The sequence below is a fragment of the Macadamia integrifolia genome, chromosome 7, assembly GCF_013358625.1.
Source record: "Macadamia integrifolia cultivar HAES 741 chromosome 7, SCU_Mint_v3, whole genome shotgun sequence".
Lineage (NCBI taxonomy): Eukaryota > Viridiplantae > Streptophyta > Magnoliopsida > Proteales > Proteaceae > Macadamia > Macadamia integrifolia.
In genome coordinates, this window is record NC_056563.1 from 27,789,214 (window position 1) to 27,813,373 (window position 24,160).

At 39.3% G+C, this 24,160-nt stretch overlaps 8 protein-coding genes across 8 annotated transcripts; 7 read left to right on the forward strand and 1 right to left on the reverse strand.

The window, feature by feature from the left end:
• Positions 1 to 254: 254 nt before the first annotated feature.
• Positions 255 to 2,089, forward strand: LOC122083834 (NAC domain-containing protein 6-like). Its single transcript, XM_042651742.1, has 3 exons — positions 255 to 584; positions 756 to 1,027; positions 1,315 to 2,089. The coding sequence occupies exons 1-3, from the start codon at positions 389 to 391 to the stop codon at positions 1,753 to 1,755; spliced, it is 909 nt and encodes a 302-aa protein (XP_042507676.1). The 5' UTR covers positions 255 to 388; the 3' UTR covers positions 1,756 to 2,089.
• Positions 2,090 to 6,121: 4,032 nt separating this feature from the next.
• Positions 6,122 to 7,012, forward strand: LOC122084868. Its single transcript, XM_042653290.1, has one exon. The coding sequence runs from the start codon at positions 6,122 to 6,124 to the stop codon at positions 7,010 to 7,012; it is 891 nt and encodes a 296-aa protein (XP_042509224.1).
• A 288-nt stretch (positions 7,013 to 7,300) lies between these two features.
• LOC122083343 (endochitinase-like) lies at positions 7,301 to 9,299 on the reverse strand. Its single transcript, XM_042651105.1, has 3 exons — positions 8,404 to 9,299; positions 8,075 to 8,228; positions 7,301 to 7,853 (listed from the first exon to the last, which is right to left on the reverse strand). Exons 1-3 carry the CDS (start codon positions 8,867 to 8,869, stop codon positions 7,409 to 7,411), a joined length of 1,065 nt encoding a protein of 354 aa, XP_042507039.1. The 5' UTR covers positions 8,870 to 9,299; the 3' UTR covers positions 7,301 to 7,408.
• Positions 9,300 to 9,752: 453 nt separating this feature from the next.
• LOC122083344 lies at positions 9,753 to 10,592 on the forward strand. The gene has a single exon (XM_042651106.1). It carries the CDS (start codon positions 9,890 to 9,892, stop codon positions 10,370 to 10,372), a length of 483 nt encoding a protein of 160 aa, XP_042507040.1. The 5' UTR covers positions 9,753 to 9,889; the 3' UTR covers positions 10,373 to 10,592.
• A 1,755-nt stretch (positions 10,593 to 12,347) lies between these two features.
• Positions 12,348 to 13,232, forward strand: LOC122084869. The gene has a single exon (XM_042653291.1). The coding sequence runs from the start codon at positions 12,348 to 12,350 to the stop codon at positions 13,230 to 13,232; it is 885 nt and encodes a 294-aa protein (XP_042509225.1).
• A 1,756-nt stretch (positions 13,233 to 14,988) lies between these two features.
• LOC122084870 lies at positions 14,989 to 15,807 on the forward strand. Its single transcript, XM_042653292.1, has one exon. It carries the CDS (start codon positions 14,989 to 14,991, stop codon positions 15,805 to 15,807), a length of 819 nt encoding a protein of 272 aa, XP_042509226.1.
• A 2,515-nt stretch (positions 15,808 to 18,322) lies between these two features.
• Positions 18,323 to 19,213, forward strand: LOC122084872. The gene has a single exon (XM_042653293.1). The coding sequence runs from the start codon at positions 18,323 to 18,325 to the stop codon at positions 19,211 to 19,213; it is 891 nt and encodes a 296-aa protein (XP_042509227.1).
• A 101-nt stretch (positions 19,214 to 19,314) lies between these two features.
• Positions 19,315 to 23,037, forward strand: LOC122084873. The gene has a single exon (XM_042653294.1). It carries the CDS (start codon positions 21,805 to 21,807, stop codon positions 22,693 to 22,695), a length of 891 nt encoding a protein of 296 aa, XP_042509228.1. The 5' UTR covers positions 19,315 to 21,804; the 3' UTR covers positions 22,696 to 23,037.
• The last annotated feature ends 1,123 nt before the right edge of the window (positions 23,038 to 24,160 follow it).

Genomic DNA, 24,160 nt, shown 5'->3' on the forward strand with positions numbered 1-24,160 from the left:
TAAAAAAAAAAAAAAAACAAATGGAGGCTGATTTTCACATGACCAAGGATCGAGGCCAGGTCAATAAGTGAATGTTCACGTACGTAAATGTATGAGAATGTTTCTGGTCCGTGGATAGAGCATATGTTTTCTCTCTTTTCATTTAATAGATGTCATATCCACGGACTAGGGACGTGTTCGCGTAACACTCATTACTCTAGAAACCGGAGTACGGCCAGTATCGTCTTCTTCTATAAAAGAGCAACGAATGAAGAATCCGATGCAGACAGATGCGGTAGTGGTGGCTTTTCACCTCCGCTTAAGTTAATAACTATCCAAATCCCCAAACCCAAATCCCAACTCCCAACCAAAGTGCGGAGCATTCACCACTCAATTAATTAGTAGCTTCATGGTGGATCGTAGTAACATGACAACAACAACAACAACGCCGGCGCCGGAGATGGAGCTTCCGGGATTCCGGTTCCACCCCACGGAAGAAGAGCTTCTAGACTTCTATCTCAAGAACGTAGTTTTTGGGAAGAAGCTACCTTTTGATATAATTGGCTTCCTCAATATCTACCATCACGACCCTTGGGACTTGCCTGGTAATATGATTTGATAGGAAATTTCTCTTCTTTCTCTTCCCTGGTTTCCTTTCCTAATTGTGATAAGCTAAGGTCATTATGATTAATAGGTTATTTTCTTGAAAGAGAAATTGTATTCTGTAAGATTCTGTAAGAGGATTGTATTTAACTGTTAATGGTGGCAACTTGCAGGTTTGGCCAAGATTGGGGAGAGAGAATGGTACTTCTTCGTGCCGAGAGACAGAAAGCACGGCAACGGTGGACGACCCAACCGCACCACAGAGAATGGGTTTTGGAAGGCAACTGGTTCTGATCGTCACATCCGTAGCTTATCCAACCCAAAAAGGCTAATTGGCCTCCGGAAGACCCTAGTCTTCTACAAAGGCAGAGCTCCTCGTGGTTTCAAGACCGATTGGGTCATGAACGAGTATCGCATGCCTGATTCCTCCTCCTCCTTACTCAAGGTATACTACTGCAAATGGGACCAAAATCTCCTTTCCTTCCTCTCCTCCTTCATCTAACAGTGAGAAGAAACCCAATTGCTCTGTTTCAGTAGCAAGGATTTGGGGAGGAAAATTGGATGCCCAAATGCTTTGTTTTAGTCGCAAGGATTTGGGGAGGAAAATTGGATGCCCAAATGCTCTGTTTTAGTTGCAAGGATTTGCGGAGGAAAATTGATTGCCCAAATGCGCTGTTACAACATCAAGGATGACTTTCCTAATTATGTTGCTTGATTTTATTGCCTTTGCAGGAGGACATAGTATTGTGCAAGATCTATAGGAAGGCAACTTCCTTGAAAGTCCTGGAGCAGAGGGCAGCCATGGAAGAAGATAGCAAGACACAACAACCCTCTGAGGCATCTTCATGGACAACAGTGGATGCAGAGATCTCAATGTCAGAGCAACAGGAAATCTTCACCACGCAAATTTTAGGACTGGACATTCAATTGAAAACAGAAGAAGAGGAGGAAGAGGGAGAATTTCTGCATAATGATGATCATGAAAAGAAGAATAACAAAGAAGAAGCAGGAGAAGCGAAGGAGAAGCAAGAGGCCTATACCGGAATCAGAGTAGCCAAGGAATTGCCGGAACTCCAATTGCCCAAACTCACCTTCGATTGGACACAAGATCCATTCTGGACCCAACTTCGCAGCCCATGGCTAGATAACTGGGCCCTTACTCCTATGCACTGAAATATAGATATGCCTTAACTAAAACAAGTGTGCCTCTGGGCTTATCAATTAACCAGTCATTAAAATAAAACGAAGGTGCACCCATGGGCTGCTTCTGAGACCAAACCCTGACCAGGCCAATCAGACTGAATGAAACTGGGCAAGGCCGTAAGGGTGTTTTCTGGTGAGTGAGCAGTTGGGCCTTGAGGGGCCACTGTTGTAAGGTTCAACAGTAGAGCTGTCTCTAGGGTACTACTTTTATTGTATCCTGTTCTTATCAATCGTAGTAGAACGGATTTGTTGTTGTTTTTTTTTTTTTTTTCCTATTTAATTCTATTATATTATTTTCACTCAACATTGATTTGGTCATTTATAGCTGTTCCGATCCACATTAGTTATATGGGGGCTGATCCCACATCAATTATGAAAGAGATTTAATGTCGGTTGATATAGCCCTTGGGTTCCCTCATCTTATAAGTCGGTTTATGGAATTGATTCTCTTAAGGTCTATATAGTGGTATCAAAGCAACCTAAGGGTTTTCTGGATCAGGTACTTTACGAGAATCATTCTCTTACGGCTGGTGTTTGATCAACACTTGGACTCCATTTGGGGGTTGAAAGCTGTTCAAGAGTTATTTGCTTGCAGTGAAGGTTAATGACCTATTGGGCCAACTTATAATCAGATCAAGTCAATCCGAAGACTTTGTTAGAGAGGTTTTCACATCAAATGTAGATATTTGACCCATTGAGAAACATTATGAAGAATTCTAGGTTTGGGCGTAATTTGGAAAGTCAAGTTGATTCTGATGATTCCAAAGAAAATAGAGAGTTACGAAAACACACTAGAAAACCACCTATGATCCTCTTGTGATGATATATCAAATAGGAAAGAAAGGAAGGGCCCAAATATTGAATCATTGATCCATCACTCAATGCGAAGGCCTAAAATACATGCAACCAAAATTCATTTAGATAAAGAGCAAGACAAAAAAGACATGCCACTCTCAATATTTTGTTCACCGAATATAGTTAAACTTGAAAACAAAATGGACTTAGTTTTTCTTAACTTATTGTGAATAGATAATCTCTTCATCTAAATATGACCTGATTGGTTGGACTAGAGAAGAAGGGAATTATGGATCTTCAACAATAGTGAGAGGGAGTTAGTGATGGCATTTACTCTTCTAGAGTTCAATCATAATTTTAAGGGTGATTTACATTAACCTCCCCTGTTGTTTGTCTATATTACATTCTCCTCCTAAAAATCGTTTATTACATTTAAATTCAAAAAAATAACACCATTAGACTATTGTTAGTTTTAAAATACAAATAGGCATCATTACCCTTCTTCTTCTTCTTCTAAATGTAACCAAATTCCATTTATTCTAAATGGAAAGGGAGATTAAAAGAGGAAGAAACAACAATCAAAGTCTTCTCTGCTGAACTAATCGATCTTCGCCTTTTTCTGTTGCTTTTGATTAAAAATGGCTTCTTCTGCTCTTACTCTCCTTCAAAGAAACCTTTCACTACTTCTGATGATGAAATCCATCTCTAGTTTTTCTTCCATCGCTGCTCCTAGATTTTGCTGCTTCGATTCGTCTAATTCTCATCATTCTACTTCCAATTTTAATTACCATTACTATAATTTTTCTTGTTCTTCTCTTATAAATTTCAATTTAAACTCCAACACTACCGCTTCAAGAGGCTCCATGGGTTTATCGAGCAAATTAGAATAGAAGATAGCCACCGTTGACCATTGATGGCGGATTTGTTCTCGAAAATGTTCCTCACTTGTGTGATTACATCCCCGATCTCCCTGTACTCTCTTCCATCTCTCTCTTTCTGTTTATGTTAAATCAAATACCAAGAAATATGAAAATAAATAGACAAAAGATCCGAATGACACAGAGATTTAACGAGGTTCATAAGCCAGGGTGGTGTGCTACGTCATCAGACGAAGAAGAAGATGTTTCACTATGCAGAAGAGATATTACACCCAAGCAGCGACGAAAAAACTCGCCTTGAAACCTTAACTTGAAAAACCCTAAAAATACAATGACTTTCTCAACTAGACAACAGTACATTATATAAACTCCAAGTAGCGGGTCGACCCATTAGGTCGGAGTCAATCCGATCGAAGCACCCCCATACGAGATCAATGCTGGGCTCTGGGCTTGGGCCTATCGGCCCAACCCCTCTGTTTCCATCATTGATCTCAGAAAACTTTCCATTCGGGTCGTCACCAAAATATATCGGAGTTAGTCAATCTTCTAAACGGGTCAAGAATTCGAGACAAACTTAACAAATCTCCACCTTGGCTTGAATTCTCCTCCAACAAGCAAACAAATAGCTAAAATCTTCATCTTCTCTAATAGAGTTTGAAAAGTCAATTTTAAAAAAAATTGATTACTTCAAATGCATTGTCGACTACACAAAAGTGAAGACCAAAATTTATTGAAAATGGATCAGCTCTCGTACAAGTTAATATCCAACACCTGTCTTTTTTATTTTTAAATATATCACATTTATCATTATAATGACAGAAGGTGGGATAAATATTAAAGACTGACTCGTACGATCAGATGATTGTATGTGCGGTGGATCCTACCTCAAATTTCTTCACTACTACATGTGAACGAAATTAACTTAGCCCTTTAACATGTGACCACAAAAGTTTAAAGTGGGTACGACTTGGTCTTTCTTAGCTGGATTAAATCTCCACACGGTTCAAGTTGACCCATTAAGCTTACAAGCCTATCAAGTATCAACGAAAGTACACAACCATGTGAAGAACCTTTTAACTTTTTTTCATGAATTGAAAGTTCCACATCAATGTTTTGGTAGCATATTTTTATCATCAATATTTAGTACGTACTTCACTTTCTGCCGTGTAGTGAGAGATATACCCAAAGTATATGAGAGAAGTGGTCCAAAGTTTAATGCAAAGTTTCGTAAAATTATATTTTGCCAACAAGGTGAATTGTAATTTATTATAATGACCTGGTTGTAGGTTTTCTATCACATGGACTCACTCATGTCTCATGATGGGATATGTCATGAAGCATTGGGATTAAGACTTTAGTTCCTTTCCATGGGAATTTACTTTCTCCCCATATAGTTTCATATTGACGCCTATCTTACTTACAATACGCCTATCTTACTTACAACTGTTGGAACTTATGTCAAATTTTATTTTCTATTTTTCCTTCAAATGTTCAAAAAGAAATTTGATTTCTAAAATACATTACTTTTAATTTAGTCAATACCCCTGATTTGTATCAATATCCTATCAGCATCAAACTCTGGAGGATACCAATATCTTGATACATTCATTAAAGACCCTTGGAAAATATATAAATCAGAATGTTAGTCATAAATATCTCTCCAAGAGTTCAAATAATGATTGATCAAGGGAAAAAGGTTTCATGGATATATGGGCTCGCCGATATGAAATAAGTTGACACACATACGTACTTCTACCACATGAAAGTCTAATGAACCAATTTCAATCATTGGATATCTAGAGAATGATTTGAATTAAAAACATATCATATTTCAAAATGACATTCGATCATTAATCCTTCTATTAATGTTTTATTTTACCATCTAGTCTAACTCTATTTAGGCTAACATGTAATGTACCTTGGACTCTTTTTGTCTACAAATTTGAGTCATCCCTAGACCTTGTCTCCAATTGATTGACTACAACAAATGGAATCCTTGTTGATGTCCCTTATTATATGTGCCGGCCTTCTCTTCCATAGGAGACATAAAATGATAATTATGAGCAAAGTTTTAGCCTAAACCTTACCTTCTGGTCCAACTTGATCTCACTGATGAAGATGTCAAGGGTAGAAGATTAGGGCATTATGGAGATTGCTGAGATCTGTCATAAGCCTTGGGATCTCTCCGAGATCAAAGTTGGTTGTGAATTAATTATTGTCAAGAACAGGGGAGACGTTATTGAACAAACATCGCCGATCGTAGAGTTGACATCCACACTGGGAATCACATGATGATGAGTAAATTAAGTGATCATGATGTTTATGTTGCAGAATGAGATTCCTCATGTCTCCAATTTGGGATGATGATGATAAATAGATTTTTAATCCAATGAAGAACAAATAAGTTATCATAAGAAGTGAACGTGGACATGGGAAGGCAGGAGACATTGAACAAACATCGGCGACCATATCGTTTAGATCTCAATTGAAAACAAATCATTAGTAGCCCATGATGTTGATGAACAGCATATCAGATTCCTTCCGTCTCATCTTGTTTCTATATAAATTGGGTTCTAAACCAGCGAAGACCCATCGCTCTGCAAGACTAATTTGTACAGAGTTTTGTCTAATTAGCCCTTTTTTTGTAATTGAAAGAAGAAGAAATGGCTCCTTCTCCTTTGCATCCTAAAGCTTCACGCCATGCTCGTTCCATCAGTTTGCCCTCCAGATCTCATCCTCTGACTCTTCAAGTTGAGGGGCAATTGCACAGGTTGAGGGCTTCAGAAGCCACCTCGTCATCATCAATATGCTACAACTTGGGTGGCCTCAAAGATTTATATGATAGCATCAATGATTTGCTTCATTTGCCACAGACCCAACAAGCATTAGCCCAAGAAAGAGGAGAGAAATGGGTTGATGAGGTGTTGGATGGATCTCTCAGGTCGTTGGATGTGTGTGGTACAGCAAGGGATGTTCTTTCACAGCTGAAAGAATGTGTTGCAGAGCTTCAATCTTCCCTCCGTAGGATAAGAGGTGAATCTAGTCTAGCAAATGAAGTTGAAGCATTCAACATGTCCAGGAAGAAGGTGACTAAGGTGATCAGCAAGTGCCTTGGAGATCTAAGAAAAGTACAGAAGCACCGTACATTTTCCTCTCTCTTAGACAAAAACCATGACATTGTTGCCATGGTTGGTGTGCTAAGGGAAGTGGAAGCAATCACCCTCTCCATGTTCGACTCCCTGCTATCTTTCATTTCTGGGCCAAAGGCAATGCAGAGGCCTAATGGTTGGTCTTTGGTTTCCAAATTGATTAACAAGAAACGAGTTGCAAATGATGAAGTGATGGAGAGAAGTGAATTTGAGAAGATGGATGTCATATTGGGTGCCCTCCTTGGCTCCAAGACACACAAAGGTCTTGAGTTGAGACATGTGGAAGCACAGAAGCAATTGGAGACAATGGAGTTGAGCATCCAAGATCTTGAGGATGGATTGGAATGCATCTTCCGGAGATTGATCAAAACCAGAGTCACGGTCCTCAACATCCTCAACCAGTAGCATACTTGTTCTTGGAAATGCCCAATCCTTTTTGTCTTCCATTCGCTTCCCCATATTTTTTCGAGGGAATTGCCTCTGGATTTCATTTTGTACATGCAAAAGAATTGATCTATACAGAGTATATTCTGATTAAATACATATTGCATTCAACAAATATAAATATTTTTAGCATTTTCTTTCTGTATCTCTCTAGAGTCTCTTCCAATTGGTGGGATCCTTCAATTATCCTATGCAGAACAAACAACATTACTATGGAGAAACTTGGTGACAAACGATCCAGAGCCATAATTTAGTAATTAAGTTGATCTTGAATTAGGCAAACACCATAATGAGACATCAAGCAAAAAAAGTTATATAACGGAGTGGCTTCAAGCTTATTAAGACACTGTGGTCCACTCAATTGCCATATCCAAATTGTGGGTATTGCAGAGTTATACAAGTGTATAATTGTGTTGTCACAGAGATATCGGTGGAAGTTGGCCATTGTTGATTGTAGCAGTCAAGGTTGTCACCGTAGCTCACTCCAAGTAAGTCACAGTACCTCTTATAAAATCCAATCCGATCGGCTACCCTGCTATCCGCACCTTTGCCGCACTCAATTCCACCGTTGATGATGTTGGTAGTGACTCCATAGCCGGGGACTAATCCTGCTGCCGTGTCGGCACTGCTCGGTTTCCATTGGCCGGTCATGACTTCATGGCAAGAGGGTTTGGGGGATTGGGGTGTCATCCAAAACCATAACGCTGTCTTGAATGAGATTGTGGGATCGGTAACAACCAGGTCAGGGTTGTTCAGCAGGTCTGACCCTATTACTTCCCCTGCTTGCCCGTAGTTGTAGTTGCTGGAAAAAACAAACATCAAAATTGAAATCGAAATCAGTGTCACCATTTACTGGAATTGAATTTTTTTTTTCCCCCATCATTCGAAGGATTCAAAAAGGAAAGAGGATTAATTAAGAGCTGGTCACTGTTAAGGAGATAAAACCCTAATTCAAGAGATGAACAAGAAGAGGAATTGAAGGAGAATGGATGCATGGGAGAAATTTGCTGGAGTACTACTCACTATGAAATCTGGAAGGGTCCTCGGCCATAATATTTCTTGCCGGGAGCACATGGCCATTGGTTGCTGGGTTGACAGTAATCTCCAGGAATACCTTGTTCTTGAAGGAAACAATATCCCCAGGCATATGGACCATCTAGTGCAGTTGGCCATCCCCCTGCACATATGCAGATGCCCGAGTTCGAAAGCTTTCATCTACTCAGAAACACAGCTTGACAAAACGGAGTAACAACTTAAGAAGCGTTTGATAAATTGTTTCGTTCCATCCGTTTTTTAAAATATAAATCAAAATTTATGCCTATTTATAATTCTAGAAACGAACTTTTACAAACCTGTGGTCTCATGGGAAGTCTGAGCCAAGAAAGCGGCGATCTCCCTTTTACGGGTGATGGTGTCGCCAGTGGTGCCGAAGCCGTTAAAGGACTTTGCGGCAGCGATGAAAGCGTTGTAAGTGTAGAATCCTTTAGCAGGGCAGTCGGTATCGTTTTTATGTTTCAACATTTGGTTGAAAAGGGTTTCTCTGATGAGGGAGCTCACGTTGCCTTCATCACCACCCACAGTTCTAGGGGCCAGATTAACAGTACTGGAATCTCCACCAGTAGCAGTATTACATTGGCTTTGGCAATCATTTTTGCAGTAGGCGTTAGTGTTGCCACAGAATCCAAATTGGCTACAGCAGAGCCCATCGGGGCATAGTGCACCACCGGCTTGTTTCCCACATTGCTCTGCCTTGGCTCCGAGCTGCAAGCAAACCAAACAAAAGAAGAGTAGTAGTAGTAGCACGCAGGATTTGATCATGGTGTGGTTCTGTGGTGGTTGGTAAATGATCCAGACTAAGCTTGGGGAGGAGGGGGAGGGTGGGGAGTAGTTTTACTAAGCCATGGAACTGTATATGTATGGTCTATGAAGAGAAGAAGAAAAGCTGTGTCGGTGATTGTTTGGTTTGACAATTCAAACTGCTGCGATTGGGTGTGAGATTTCCATGGTTGACCAGCGATGAGACTTGATCACTATAGAGTTTTGACAAAACCAGTGTAAGGTTTCCATAGATTGCCCAGGGGGTTGGCATCCTTATTGACACCAAGGTCCTTTTCTAGGTCGTCAAGGTACAGAGTAGCACGAGCAGCTTGCTCTTCTTCAAATGATTGTTCCAAGTCACTGATAACCTTTTGCTCATTCCCATCAAGTTGCACACCAATTATCTGGCAGATTATGAATCCTTCCCCATGACCTTAATTAATAAGAGAGAACAGAGGGAGGGGGGGGGGTTGTGGCTGATATCCACTAGATTAAGCAACAGTGCCACACCAATACTTTGCTCATTATAATCATTGGCCTGTTGAAGTCCTTGGAGCTTTTACCTTTCCCAGACATGCCAAATGTTTCAATCAAACTTAATCGCATTGAAGAAATAGAAAAGTTATGAGATCTGTTCTCAGTCAGAGATCTGCCAACATTTCGCTTATATGTGCTGGCCTTCTATTGCATAGGAGACAAGGTTATTAAAATGTTAAACCATTCGTGTGCCTGTACTATTTTAAGTTCTAATCATTCATCATATGTGGATTGTTGAGCTAAGAACAAATAAATTATGAAAAGAAGTGAACGTGGGCATGGGAGGGCAGGAGACATTGAACAAACATCGGCCCTATCATTGAGATCTAAAATGAAACCACATGATGTTTAAGAGCATCAGATTCCTCCTGTCTCATCTAGTTTCTATATAAATTGGGTTCTAACAAGGGATGACCCGTCACTTTGCAAGACTATTTTGTACAGAATTTCAGTTAGCCTTCTTCCATCTTGTGAGAAAAAGAGATGGCTCCCTCTCCTTTCCATCCTAAAGCTTCTCGTCATGGACGTTCCATCAGTTTGCCATCCAGATCTCATCCTCTTACTCTTCAAGTTGAGCAGCAGTTAAACAGGGTAAGGGCTTCAGAAGCCACCTCATCGTCAATATCTTGCAACTTGGGTGGCTTACAAGATTTATATGACTGCGTCGCTGATTTGCTTCATTTGCCATTGACCCAACAAACATTAGCCTTAGAACGAGGAGAAAAATGGGTTAATGAGGTGTTAAATGGATCTCTCAGGTTGCTGGATGTGTGTGGTACAGCAAGGGATGTTCTTTCACAGAAGAAAGAATGTGTGACATATCTTCAATCTTCCCTCCGTAGAATAAGAGGGGAATCTGGTTTAGCAAATCAAGTTGAAGCATATAAGATGTCCAGGAAGAAGGTGACTAAGGTGATCAGCAAGTGCCTTGGAGATCTAATGAGGTCTCACAGCAAAAAAAAGTGAGATATAATGAACAGTGTCTTCACAAAAACAAAATGAAAAATATAACAGGAAGAAGAAATTATGAAATTTAAAAACCAATGCAGTAGGTGGAAAGTTTTAAAATCATAAATCAGCTAAAGTCAGTTAAAATGTATTATTAGTGTTCAAATTATATGTTATGATGTATAGAGAAGAAGTTGACCATCATCTTCATGCCTAATGCACTGCACACTATATTGTAAATGAGAAAATAATAAATAAGCACATGAGGACTACCTTGTCTCCTCTGCAGATGGTTCAACAGTGCATACTTAATAATTCAAACGCCCCTCCAGAGATTCGAACCCCAACCATGTGCATTACATTCAGCATTCTCATTAGAAAAATTAATTACCAGAAAGGAGAAACAGACGTGGCATTTGCAACTCCTTCCAAGTAGGTATAGATGTTTATTGTTCTTATGGGGTATGGATCTCACATACTAAGGAGACAATTAGAATCTCAAGATGCTTGAATTCAATAAAAGTTGGAGTCCTCGTGTGATCTCGACATTGACTTCAATTATTTTCTTAAGTTTCGATTTAACAATGTTATTATCTATGAAAATGTTTGTTGGGCATAACAAACTGCTCTTATCTTAATTATGTGAGTTCAACCCAGGAAACTGTTTTGTCCCTTTACTGTTATCCTCCCATCAATGGGGGTAATAAACTATTCCATTCAACACATGGGACCTCCTTTTTTTTAGGAGGCAAAGGAGTCATACGAAGTCATAGAACTTTTCATATGATCTCTGTTTCTTTCCTCTTATCATCTTGTTTTCAAAACCCCTCCCCACTTCTTTATACCCTTTAGAGCATTTTCTTTTCTTTCATCCCATGGCTCACCATGGATTAGACAAGTTAAGGATAGGGATTGTGTTCAAATGTTTGATATCTAATCCACTGCCTTTGCAAATCAGTCCTACAAGTCTTATACAATAAAGCAGATTCATATAAATAGCATGTCTCACTTCCTAAGAGTTTTAGCATACCACTTCTAGCAATATACGAAAAAATTGCAGAAAGAGAGAGAGAGAGGGAGAGTTGAATAATTAGGCTTTTGAATAGGATTCTTCTCCATGACCTTACTTTCACCAAATGGTCAGTTCAAAGCCATGCAGGTTTCCTTCACCCTGTTGACCACCAGTATGCCCCTGCCTGGCATCTGAAATCTCAAAGTAGCTCATGTTTATGTTGTGCAATGAGATTCCTCATCTCTCCAGATTGAGATAAATCAAATTTCCCAAAGCAGAAATTTGTATTAGGAATCGTCCAGAATTGAAATAAGAATTGGACGATTCCACGGATTCTGATTTTATTTTTTGAAACATGGTTAATTATCTGTTTTTTATTGGTATATTATTGTAAAATTAATAAGAGATGCCACACACGGAGTTGGTTGATATCCACTAGTTTCCCCAGTAAGCAACAGGGCCACACCAAAACTTTGCTCATTATAATCGTTGTCCCTGTGAAGTCTTTGGAGCCTTTTCCTTTACGAATATGCCAAAAGTTTGAATCAAACTTCTTAATCGCATTGAAGAAATAGAAAAGTTACGAGATCTGTTCTGAGTCTGAGATCTGCCAACATTAAGCTTATATGTGCTGGCCTTCTGTAGCATAGGAGACAAGGTTGTTAAAATACTAAACGACTCGTGTGCCTGTACTATTTTAAGTTTCAATCATTCACCAAATATAGATTGTTGAGCTAAGAACAAATAAATTATGACAAGAAGTGAACGTGGGCATGGGAGGGCAGGAGACATTGAACAAACATCGGCGACCCTATCATTGAGATCTAAAATGAAACCACATGAGTAGCCCATGATGAGATTCTTCCTGTCTCATCTTGTTTCTATATATAACTGGGTTCTAAATGAGGGATGACCCATCACTTTGCAAGACTAAATTTCGCAGAATTCGAGTTATCTTTCTCCATCTTGTGAGAAAAAGAAATGGCCCCCTCTCCTTTCCATCCTAAAGCTTCTCGTCATGCACGTTCCATCAGTTTGCCATCTAGATCTCATCCTCTTACCTTTCAAGTTCAGGAGCAGTTGCACAGGGTAAGGGCTTCAGAAGCCACCTCATCATCAATATCATGCAACTTGGGTGGCCTGAAAGATTTATATGACAGCGTCACTGATTTGCTTCATTTGCCACTAACCCAACAAACATTAGCCCAAGAACGAGGAGAAAAATGGGTTAATGAGGTGTTGGATGGATCTCTCAGGTCGCTGGATGTGTGTGGTACAGCAAGGGATGTTCTTTCACAGATGAAAGACGGCGTGACAGAGCTTCAATCTTCTCTCCGAAGAGTAAGAGGGGAATCCGGTCTAGCAAATGAAGTTGAAGCATACAACATGTCCAGGAGGAAGGTGACTAAAGTGATCAGCAAGTGCCTTGGAGATCTAAGGAAAGTACAGCAGCAGCATTTATTTTCCTCTCTCTTAGATAAAAACCACAACTTTGTGGCCATGATTAGTGTGCTAAGAGAAGTGGAAGCAATTAGCCTCTCTGTGTTCGAGTCCCTATTATTGTTCTTCTCTGGTCCAAAGGCGAGGTCTATTGGTTGGTCTATGGTTTCCAAATTGATTAACAAGAAACGTGTTGCAGAAGTTGAGGAAGAGATGGAGAGATGTGGATTTGAGAAGGTGGATGTCATATTGGGCGCCCTTCTTGGCCACAGGACACACAAAGACCTTGAGTTGAGGCATGTTGAAGCACAGAAGCAATTGGAGAGATTGGAGTTGAGCATCAGGGATCTTGAAGATGGATTGGAATGCGTCTTCCGGAGTTTGATCAAAACCAGGGTCACCCTCCTCAACATCCTCAACCACTAGCATACTTGTTCTTGGAAATACTCAAGCTTTTTTGTCTTCCATCGGCTTCCTCATATTATTTCTAGGAATTGCCTTTGGATTTTACTTTGTACATGCCAAAGGAATTCAATTTGTACAGTATATTCTGATAAAATACATACTTCAGCACATATAAATATTGTGAACATCTTCTTTGTTTATATCTCTCGTCTACTTCCATAATCTTGTTTGAGCATTGAAGTTGACACTCTTTTAACTTTTCAAAATTTTTAGTGCTTGATGAAACATTACAATCCATCAACTATCATACCATGGACATTAGACACCCTTTAGCTGGTTAGCCATCGGCGGAAAGCTCCCTATTACAGTATGATCAGGTTGCATAACACCTGCTAACAGGGGAGATTTGATGTCAATACAAGTATTGCAGGAAAGTGCTCTAGGAAGAACCCAACAAATTCGTAACATTCTACCCCAAATTGAATTGCAACAGGGTGTTCTTGTGGCTGTTTGAAAATTCAAATACCATAATATGGGGTCTCACAACAAAAACAGAGAAATACTTTTGTCTCTACAAAATAAGACAAAATATTAAAAAATAAAAAGAAGAAGAAGAAATACAATGAACTAACAAAAGAAAGAGGAATCATTTGTTCTTTGAAAGCAGTTTAGCTGTTCAGATTTGGAAGGAGGTGTTCGGATTCTGCTCCTCATTTCAACCACCAAGCATTCATGTCTTTGGGACAGCTGCTTGGGTGGCTAAAACTTTTGCTAATATTGGAGACACTGGTAAGCTGGTTTTTGCGCCACCGTATATCACATATAGAGGGAGCAAAGTGGTGAAAAAAGATCAGCCTACTGCCGACAATTTTTGGGGCCATAAAATCTGAGATTTTGGATAGGTGCCATCCATATCTTTCTAGGGAAACCCTCTCCCTGCAACAGCAGGTTAATGGATCAATTGGGGGAGGGTTCTTTGTTGTCACAGTCTTAGCCTCTTGTTTTGGCTTCAATTCTTGAACTGTAATGCCACTGCTTGTATGCTGCCTTTGGGCTCGAGTGTGAGGGATCCCTGATCCTGTTGTGCCTTGGGGAGGGAACACATGTATATGCATTGATTCTCTCCCAACACATGTATATGTGCCTGTAACTGATCTCTTTCCTGTAAAAATTTGTTGCAACACTAATTAAGTACGCCCATGAGGGTCCTTCGTTTACCTAATAAGCTACAGTGCCACATCAAACACTGCTCTAGTTGTAACATTATCCCGTTTAATTCCTTCCTTCTGAGGCTTTGCCTCCCAGAAATGCAAATAGGTTTCAATCAAACTTAACAGCATTGCAAAAACATAATGGTATGGAGAGTCTGATCAGATCTACAGAAGCAATAGCTTAAATCAAATCAAAGCTGATTTTGAATTATGTGCTGGCCTTATCTAGAATAGGAGACAAGATTATTAAGACACCCGTGTGGCTGTGGTATTTTAATATTTCACCTATTCATCATTTATAGATTGTTGAGCTAAGAACAAATAAATTATGGTAAGAATGAACGTGGGTTGGGAAGGCAGGAGACATTAAACAAACATCGGCAACCCTATCATTGAGATCTAAAATGAAACCACATGAGTAGCCCATGATGTTGAACAGCATCAGATTCCTCCCGTCTCATCTAGTTTGTATATAAATTGGGTTTTAAAAAGGGCTGACCCATCACATTGCAAGACTAATTTGTACAGAATTGAGGTAGCCTTTTTCCATCTTGTGAGAAAAAGAAATGGCTCCCTCTCCTTTCCATCCTAAAGCTTCACGCCATGCTCGTTCCATCAGTTTGCCCTCCAGATCTCATCCTCTTACTATTCAAGTTGAGGAGCAGTTGCACAGGTTAAGGGCTTCAGAAGCCACCACATCATCTTTGGCATCGTCATCATCAATATCTTACAACTTGAGTGACCTCAAGTATTTACATGACAGCATCAATGATTTGCTTCATTTGCCACTGACCCAACAAACATTAGCACAAGAACAAGGAGAGAAATGGGTTGATGAGGTGTTGGATGGATCTCTCAGATCGCTGGATGTGTGTAGCACAGCAAGGGCTGTTCTTTCACAGATGAAAGAATGTGTAACAGAGCTTCAATCTTCCCTCCGTAGAATAAGAGGGCAATCTGGTCTAGCAAATGAAGTAGAAGCATACAAAATGGCCAGGAAGAAGTTGACCAAGGTGATGAGCAAGTGCCTTGGACATCTAAGGAAAGTACAGAAGCAGAGTGCATTTTCCTCTCTCTTAGACAAAAACCGCGACATTGTTGCCATAGTTAGCGTGCTAAGAGAAGTGGAAGCAATCACCCTCTCCATGTCCGAGTCCCTGCTGTCACTCCTATCTGGACCAAAGGCGATGTCAAGGCCTAATGGTTGGACTTTTGTTTCCAAATTGATAAATAGGAATTTTGGGGCATGCGATTGGAAAGAGATGGAGAGATGTGCATTTGAGAAGGTGGATGTCACACTAGGCACCCTCCTTGACCACAAGACACACAAGGGCACTGAGTTAGGCATTTTGAAGCACAGAAGCAATTGGAGACAATGGAGGTGAGCATCCAGGACCTTGAGAATGGATTGGAATGCATTTTCAAGAGTTTGATCAAAACCAGAGTTGCCCTTCTCAATATTTTCAGTCAGTAGCATAATTTTTGTCTTCCATCGGCTCCCTAATTTTTTTTAATCTAGGGAATTGCCTTGGGCTTTCAGTTTGTACATGGAAAAGGAATACATGTATACAGAATATTATGATTAAATACACACATCAGCTCATATAAATATTAAGAGCATACTTTCTCCTCAAATCTGTTCTTTGCTTGCTTCTAAAAATTTGAAGTGCATACTCTACCTATCAACGATGTATACTGTTTAATGTAACATTAAGAACCATTAACTATCATAATATGGGCATCAGAGACCCTTTCACTGCTTAGCTATCAGCAGAGGAATCCTTATCACAATCTGATCAGGCTGCATAACACCCACCAACAGGAGCATTCGATGTCATCAAATGTGTTGAAGGACGGCACTCTAAGAAAAGTAGGATGAGTGCATAAGATTCTACACCAAACTTAATTGCTACAGAGCAATCTATTGGTAGCCTGTTAAGTCAAATATCATAAAATGAGGTCTCACAGCATAAAAAATGAGATATAATGAAATATATCTTCACAAAAACAAAATGAAAAAGATATCAAGTGGAAGAAATTATGAAATTTAAAAAGCCAATACAACAGGGTATGGAAGCACCAAGCTCTCATCCCTACAGTTAATGTAAAAAAAGGTGGAAAGTGTCAAGATTATAAATCAGCTAAAGTCAGTTAAAATGTCTTACTACTGTTCAAATTATATGTTATGATGTATAGGCAAATAGTTGACCATCATCTTCATGCCTAATGCACTGCACACTATCTAGTAAATGAAAAAATAATAAATAAGCACATGAGTGACACTACTTTGTCTCCTGTGCAGAGGGTTCACCAGTGCATATTTAATAATTTAAATACCCATCTAGAGATTCGAACCCCAACAGTGATTTTTTTTTTTGGTAAAGAGCCCCAACCATGTGTATTACATTCAGCATTGTCAATAGAAAATAAATAACCAGAAGGGAGAACCAGATGTGGCATTTGCAATTCCTTCCAAGTAGGTATAGATGTTTATTGTTCTCATGTGGTATGGATCTCACATACTAAGGAGGCAATTAGAATCTCAAGATGCTTGAATTCAATAAAATTTCGTGTCCTCGTGTGATCTTGACATTGGCTTCAATTTTTCTTTTATAAGTGTTGATTTCACGATGTTATAATGAACTCTTTGTTATCTAAGAAAAAGGTTAGTTGGGCATAACAAACTGCTGTTATCTTAATTATGTGAGTTCAACCCAGGAAATTGTTTTTGTCCCCTTACTATTTCCCTCCCATCAATGGGGGTAATAAACTAGTCCATTCAACACATGGGACATCCTTTTTTTTAGGAGGCAAAGGAGTCATACGACCTCATAGAACCTTTCATATGATCTCTGTTTTCTTTCCTCTCTTCATCTTGTTTTCCAAACCCCTCCCCACTTCTTTATACCCTTCAGAACATTTTCTTTTCCTTCATCCCATGGCTCACCATGGATTAGAGTAGTTAAGGATAGGGTTGTATTCAAATGTTAGATATCCAATCCACTGTCTTTGCAAATCAATCCTAAAGTATTATACAATAAAGCAAATACATATAAATAGCATGTCTCACTTCCTAAGAGTTTTAGCATACCACTTCTAGCAATATAAGAAAAAAGGTGGAGAAAGAGAGAGAGAGTTGAATCTTTAGGCTTTTGAATAAGCTTCTTCTCCATGACCTTACTTTCACCCTGTTGACCACCAGTGTGCCCTGTCTTGCATCTGAAATCTCAAAGTACCTCATGTTTATGTTTTACAACGAGATTCTCAATCTCTCCAGATTAAGATTAATCAAATCTCCCGAAGCAGAAATGGGTATTAAGAAACGGCCAGATTTGAAATACGAATCGGATGATTCCATGGATTCTGATTCTATTTTTGCCCACCAAAACTTTGGTCATTATAATCATTGTCCCTTTTGAAGTCCTTGGAGCCCATGCCTTTCCAAGATATGCCAAAAGTTTCAATCAAACTTCTTAATCGCATTGAAGAAATAGAAAAGATAAGATCTGTTCTGAGTCTGAGATCTGCCAACATATAGCTTTTATGTGCTGGCGTTCTGTTGCATAGGAGACAAGGTTGTTAAAATGTTAAACCACTCGTGTGACTGTACTATTTTAAGTTTCAATCATTCACCATATATGTAGATTGTTGAGCAAAGAACAAATAAATTATGAAAAGAAGTGAACGTGGGCATGGGAGGGCAGGAGACATTGAACAAACATCGGCGACCCTATCATTGAGATCTAAAATGAAACCACATGAGTAGCCCATGATGAGATTCTTCCTGTCTCATCTTGTTTCTATATATAACTGGGTTCTAAATGAGGGATGACCCATCACTTTGCAAGACTAAATTTCGCAGAATTCGAGTTATCTTTCTCCATCTTGTGAGAAAAAGAAATGGCCCCCTCTCCTTTCCATCCTAAAGCTTCTCGTCATGCACGTTCCATCAGTTTGCCATCCAGATCTCATCCTCTTAACTTTCAAGTTCAGGAACAGTTGCACAGGGTAAGGGCTTCAGAAGCCACCTCATCATCAATATCTTGCAACTTGGGTGGTGGACTGAAAGATTTATATGACAGCGTCACTGATTTGCTTCATTTGCCACTAACCCAACAAACATTAGCCCAAGAACGAGGAGAGAAATGGGTTGATGAGGTGTTGGATGGATCTCTCAGGTCACTGGATGTGTGTGGTACAGCACAGGATGTTCTTTCACAGATGAAAGAATGTGTGACAGAGCTCCAATCTTCCCTCCGTAGAATAAGAGGGGAATCTGGTCTAGCAAACGCAGTTGAAGCATATAACATGTGCAGAAAGAAGGTGACTAAGATGATCAGCAAGTGCTTCGGAGATCTAAAGAAAGTAAAGAAGCAGCGTGCATTTTCCTCTCTCTTAGACAAAAACCACGACATTGTGGCCATGGTTAATGTGCTAAGAGAAGTGGAAGCAATTACTTTCTCCATGTTCGAGTCTCTGCTATTGTTCGTATCTGGGCAAAAGGCAATGCAGAGGCCTAGTGGTTGGTCTTTGGTTTTCAAATTGATAAACAAGAAAAGTGTGGCAGTTGAGGAAGAAATGGAGGGATGTGAATTTGAGAAGGTGGATGCCATATTGAGCGCCTTCCTTGGCCACAAGACACATAAAGGCCTTGAATTGAGGTATGTAGAAGCACAGAAGAGATTGGAGACATTGGAGTTGAGCATCAGGGATCTTGAGGATGGATTGGAATGCGTCTTCCGGAGCTTGATCAAAACCAGGGTCACCTTCCTCAACATCCTCAACCACTAGCATACTTGTTTATGGAAATCCTCAACCCTTTTCGTCTTCCTTTGGCTTCCCCATATTTTTTCTAGGAATTGCCTTGGGATTTCACTTTGTACATGGACAAGGAATACATGTCTACAGAATATTCTGATTCAATACACACATTAGCTCATACAAATATTGAGAACATCTTTTCTCTTAATACCTGTTCTTTGCTTCCTTCTAAAAATTTGAAGTGCATAGTCTACCTTTCTACCTTTCAACAATTTATACTTCTTAATGTAACATTAAAAAAACATTAACTATCATAATATGGGCATCAGATCCTTTCACTGCTTAGGTGTCAGCAGATAACTCCTTATAACAGATTGATTAGGCTGCATAATACCATCAACAGGAGCATTCATTGTCAATAAATGTGTTGCAGGAACTCTAGGAAGAGCAGGATGAGTGCATAAGATTCTACACCAAACTTAATTGCTACAGGGAAATCTTCTGGTTGCCTGATAACTAAAATATCATAAAATGAGGTATCGCAGCATAAAAAGTGAGATATAATAAACAATATCTTCACAAAAATAAATAAATAAATAAATAAAAATAAAGAGAGAAAAAAAGAAGAAGAAGAAGAAGAAGAATTTATGAAATTTTAAAAACCAATACAATAGGGTATGGAAGCACCAAGTTCTCTAAAGATTCGAACAATTAATGTAAAAAAAGGAGTAAAGTTTTATGATCATAAATCAGTAAAAGTCAGTTACAATGTAATATTATTGTTCAAATTATATGTTATGAAGTATAGATAACAAATTGACCATCATCTTCATGCCTAATACACTGCATATATAGTAAATGAGAAAATAATAAATAAGCACATGAGTGACACAACCTTGTCTCCTCTGCAGATGGTTAACCAGTGCATACTTAATAAGTTAAACAGCCCCCTAAAGATTCGAACGCCAACCATGTGTATTATATTCAGCATTGTCAATAGAAAATCAATAGCCAGAAGGGAGAACCAGATGTGGCATTTGCAATTCCTTCCAAGTAGGTATAGATGTTTATTCTTCTTATGGGGATGGATCTCACATACTAAGGAGACAATTAGAATCTCAAGATGCTTGATTTCAATAAAATTTGGTGTCCTCGTGTGATCACGACATTGACTTCAATTATTTTCTGAAGTGTCGATTTCACGATGTTACAAACTCTTTGTTATCTAAGAAAAAGGTTTATTGGGCATAACAAACTGCTGTTATCTTAATTATGTCAGTTCAACCCAGGAATTTGTTTTTGTCCCCTTACTGTCATCCACCCAGCAATGGGCTAATATACTATTCCATTCAACACATGGGAACTTCCTTTTTTCAGGAGGCAAAGGAGTCATACGACCTCATGAATTTTTCTATGATCTCTGTTTTCTTTCCTCTTCTCATCTTGTTTTCAAAACCCCTCCTCACTTCTTTATACCCTTTAGAACATTTTCATTTCCTTCAACTCCTCGCTCACCATGGATTAGACCAGTTAAGGATAGGGTTGTATTCAAATGTTGGATATCCAATCCATTGCCTTTGCAAATCAGTCATAAAAGTCTTATACAATAAAGCAAATACATATAAATAGCATGTCTCACTTCCTAAGAGTTTTAGCATCCCACTTCTAGAAATATAAGAAAAAAGTTGAGAAAGAGAAAGAGAGAGAGTTGAATCTTTAGGCTTTTGAATAAGCTTCTTCTCCATGACCTTACTTTCACCAAGTGATCCATTCAGTTCAAAGCCATGCAGGGTTCCTTCACCCTGTTGACCACCAGTGTGCCCCTGCCTGGCATCTGAAACCTGAAAGTAGCTCATGTCTATGTTGTGCAATGAGATTCCTAGTCTCTCCAGATTGAGATTAATCGAATCACCCGAAGCGGAAATAGGTATTAGGAATCGGCCAGAATTGAAATATGAATTGGACAATTCCACGGGTTATGATTCTGTTTTTTGAAACATGGTTAATTATCTGTTTTCTATTACTATATCATTGTAAAATTAATAAGAGATGCCACACACACAGTTGGCTAATATCCACTAGTTTCCCCAGTAAGCAACAGGGCCACAACAAAACTTTGCTCGTTGTAATCATTGTCCCTGTTGAAGTCCTTGGAGCCTTTGCCTTTCCCAGATATGCCAAAAGTTTCAATTAAACTTCTTAACCGCATTGAAGAAATAGAAAATATGAGATCTGTTCTAAGTCTGAGATCCGCCAACATTTAGCTTATATGTGCTGGCCTTCTGTCGCATAGGAGACAAGGTTTTTAAAATGTTAAACCACTCGTGTGCCTGGCTATTTTAAGTTTCAATCATTCAGCATATGTAGATTGTTGAGCTAAGAGCAAATAAATTATCAAAAGAAGTGAACGTGGCATGGGAGGGCAGGAGACATTGAGCAAACATCGGCGCAACCCTATCATTGAGATCTAAAATGACACCACATGAGTAGCCCATGATGAGATTCCTTTGGTCTCATCTTGTTTCTATATAAATTGGGTTCTAAATGAAGGATGACCCATCACTTTGCAAGACTAAATTTTACAGAATTTGAGTTATCTTATTCCATCTTGTGAGAGAGAAATGGCTCCCTCTCCTTTCCATCCCAAAGCTTGTCGTCATGCACGTTCCATCAGTTTTCCATCCAGATCTCATCCTCTTACCTTTCAAGTTCAGGAGCAGTTGCACAGGGTAAGGGCTTCAGAAGCCACTTCATCATCAGTATCTTGCAACTTGGGTGGCCTGAAAGATTTATATGACAGCGTCACTGATTTGCTTCATTTGCCACTAACCCAACAAACATTAGCCCAAGAACGAGGAGAGAAATGGGTTAATGAGGTGTTGGATGGATCTCTCAGGTCTCTGGATGTGTGTGGTACAGCAGCAGATGTTCTTTCACAGATGAAAGAATGCGTGACAGAGCTTCAATCTTCTCTCCGAAGAATAAGAGGCGAATCTGGTCTAGCAAATCAAGTTGAAGCATATAAGATGTACAGGAAGAAGGTGACTAAGGTGATCAACAAGTGCCTTGGAGATCTAAGGAAAGTACAGAAGCGACATTCATTTTCCTCTCTCTTAGACAAAAACCACGACATTGTGGCCATGATTAGTGTGCTAAGAGAAGTGGAAGCAATCACCCTCTCCATGTTGGAATCCCTGTTGTTGATTGTATCTAGATCGAAGGTGATGCAGAGGCCTAATGGCTGGTCTATTGTTTCCAACTTGATAAACAAAAAACGTGTGGCAGAAGATGAGGAAGAGATGGAGAGATCTGAACTTGAGAAGGTGGATGTCATATTGGGTGCCCTCCTTGGCCACCGGTCACACAAAAGCCTCGAGTTTAAGCAAGTTGAAGCACAGAAGCAATTGGAAACATTGGAGTTGAGCATCAGGGATCTTGAGGATGGATTGGAATGTGTCTTCAGGAGTTTAATCAAAACCAGGGTCACCCTCCTCAACATCCTCAACCACTAGCATACTTGTTCTTGGAAATACTCAACCCTTTCTGTCTTCCATAGGCTTCCCATATTTTTTTCTAGGAATTGCCTTTGGATTTCACTTTGTACATGCAAAAGGAATTCATGTAAACAGTATCTTCTGATTAAATACATACATACAACACAGAAATATTGTGAGCATCTTCTATGTTTATATCTTTTATTGCTTCTATAATCTTGTTCGAACATTGAAGTAGATACTCTTACCTTTTCAAGATTTTAAGTAATTGATGAAATATCACAATCCATTAACTATCATACAATGGACTTTAGATAAATACCCTTTCGCTAGTTAGCCATCTGCAGAGAGCTCCCTAATATAGTATTATCAGTCTGCACAACAACGATAAACAGGGGCATTTGAAGTCAATACAAGTGTTGCAGGAAAATTCTCTACGAAGAGCCCAACAAATTCATAACATTCTGCCCCAAATTGAATTGCAACAGCATATTCTTGTGGCTGTTTGAAAATTCAAATACCATAATATGGGGTCTCACAACAAAAACAGAAATATTTTGTATCTACACACCAAAAAAAAGAAGAAGAAGAAGAAATACAATGAACTATACCACAAGAAAGATGAATCATTTTTTTAATGCAATTTCTCTATTCGGATTTGAAACGAGGTGATCAGATTCTGCTCCTCAGCTCAACTACCGAGCACTCATGTCTTGGGCACAGCTGCCTGGATAGCTAAAACTTTGATGTCGTAAAACTGGAAATATTGGAGGCATTGTTTAGCTGGTTTTTTGTGCCATATGGAGGGAGAAAATGGTAGATTGTTGGGTAGAAATCGTCTGAAATTCTCATCTCGTACAATTCCATACAATTCCACCCTAAACGGCTGACACGTGTAAATATTCCATATCTACGGTTCATATTAATCAACCATAATACAATGTTAATCAACCATAATACAACCATAATACAATCTGAATCGTAGATATGGAATATTTACACGTGTCAGCCGTTTAGGGTGGAATTGTATGAAATTGTACAAGATGAGAATTTCAGACAATTTCTACCCTAGATTGTTCCGAAACAAGATGAGCCCATGGCCGCCCTTTTTGGGGCCATAAAATCTGAGATTTTGGATAGGTGCCGAGCCATTTCTTTCCAGGGAAACCCTCTCCCTGCAACAAGGATTAATGGATCAAGGGGGGGTGGGGGGTTCTATGTTGTCTCAGTCTTAGCCTCTTTGTTTTGGATTCAATTCTTGAACTGTAATGCCTGTGCTTGTATGCTGCCTTAGGGCTTCAATGTGAGGGATCCCTGATCCTCTTGTTCACTGCGTAGGGAACACATGTATATGCGTAGGGAACACATGTGTTTCAGTTAACAACAGTCTCCAAAATCAAGTTTGGGTTTACAAATATACCCCTGACTTCTTGTACCCTACCTTCTCCATTATCCGATCACCTTCTCTGCAACTCTCACCCTA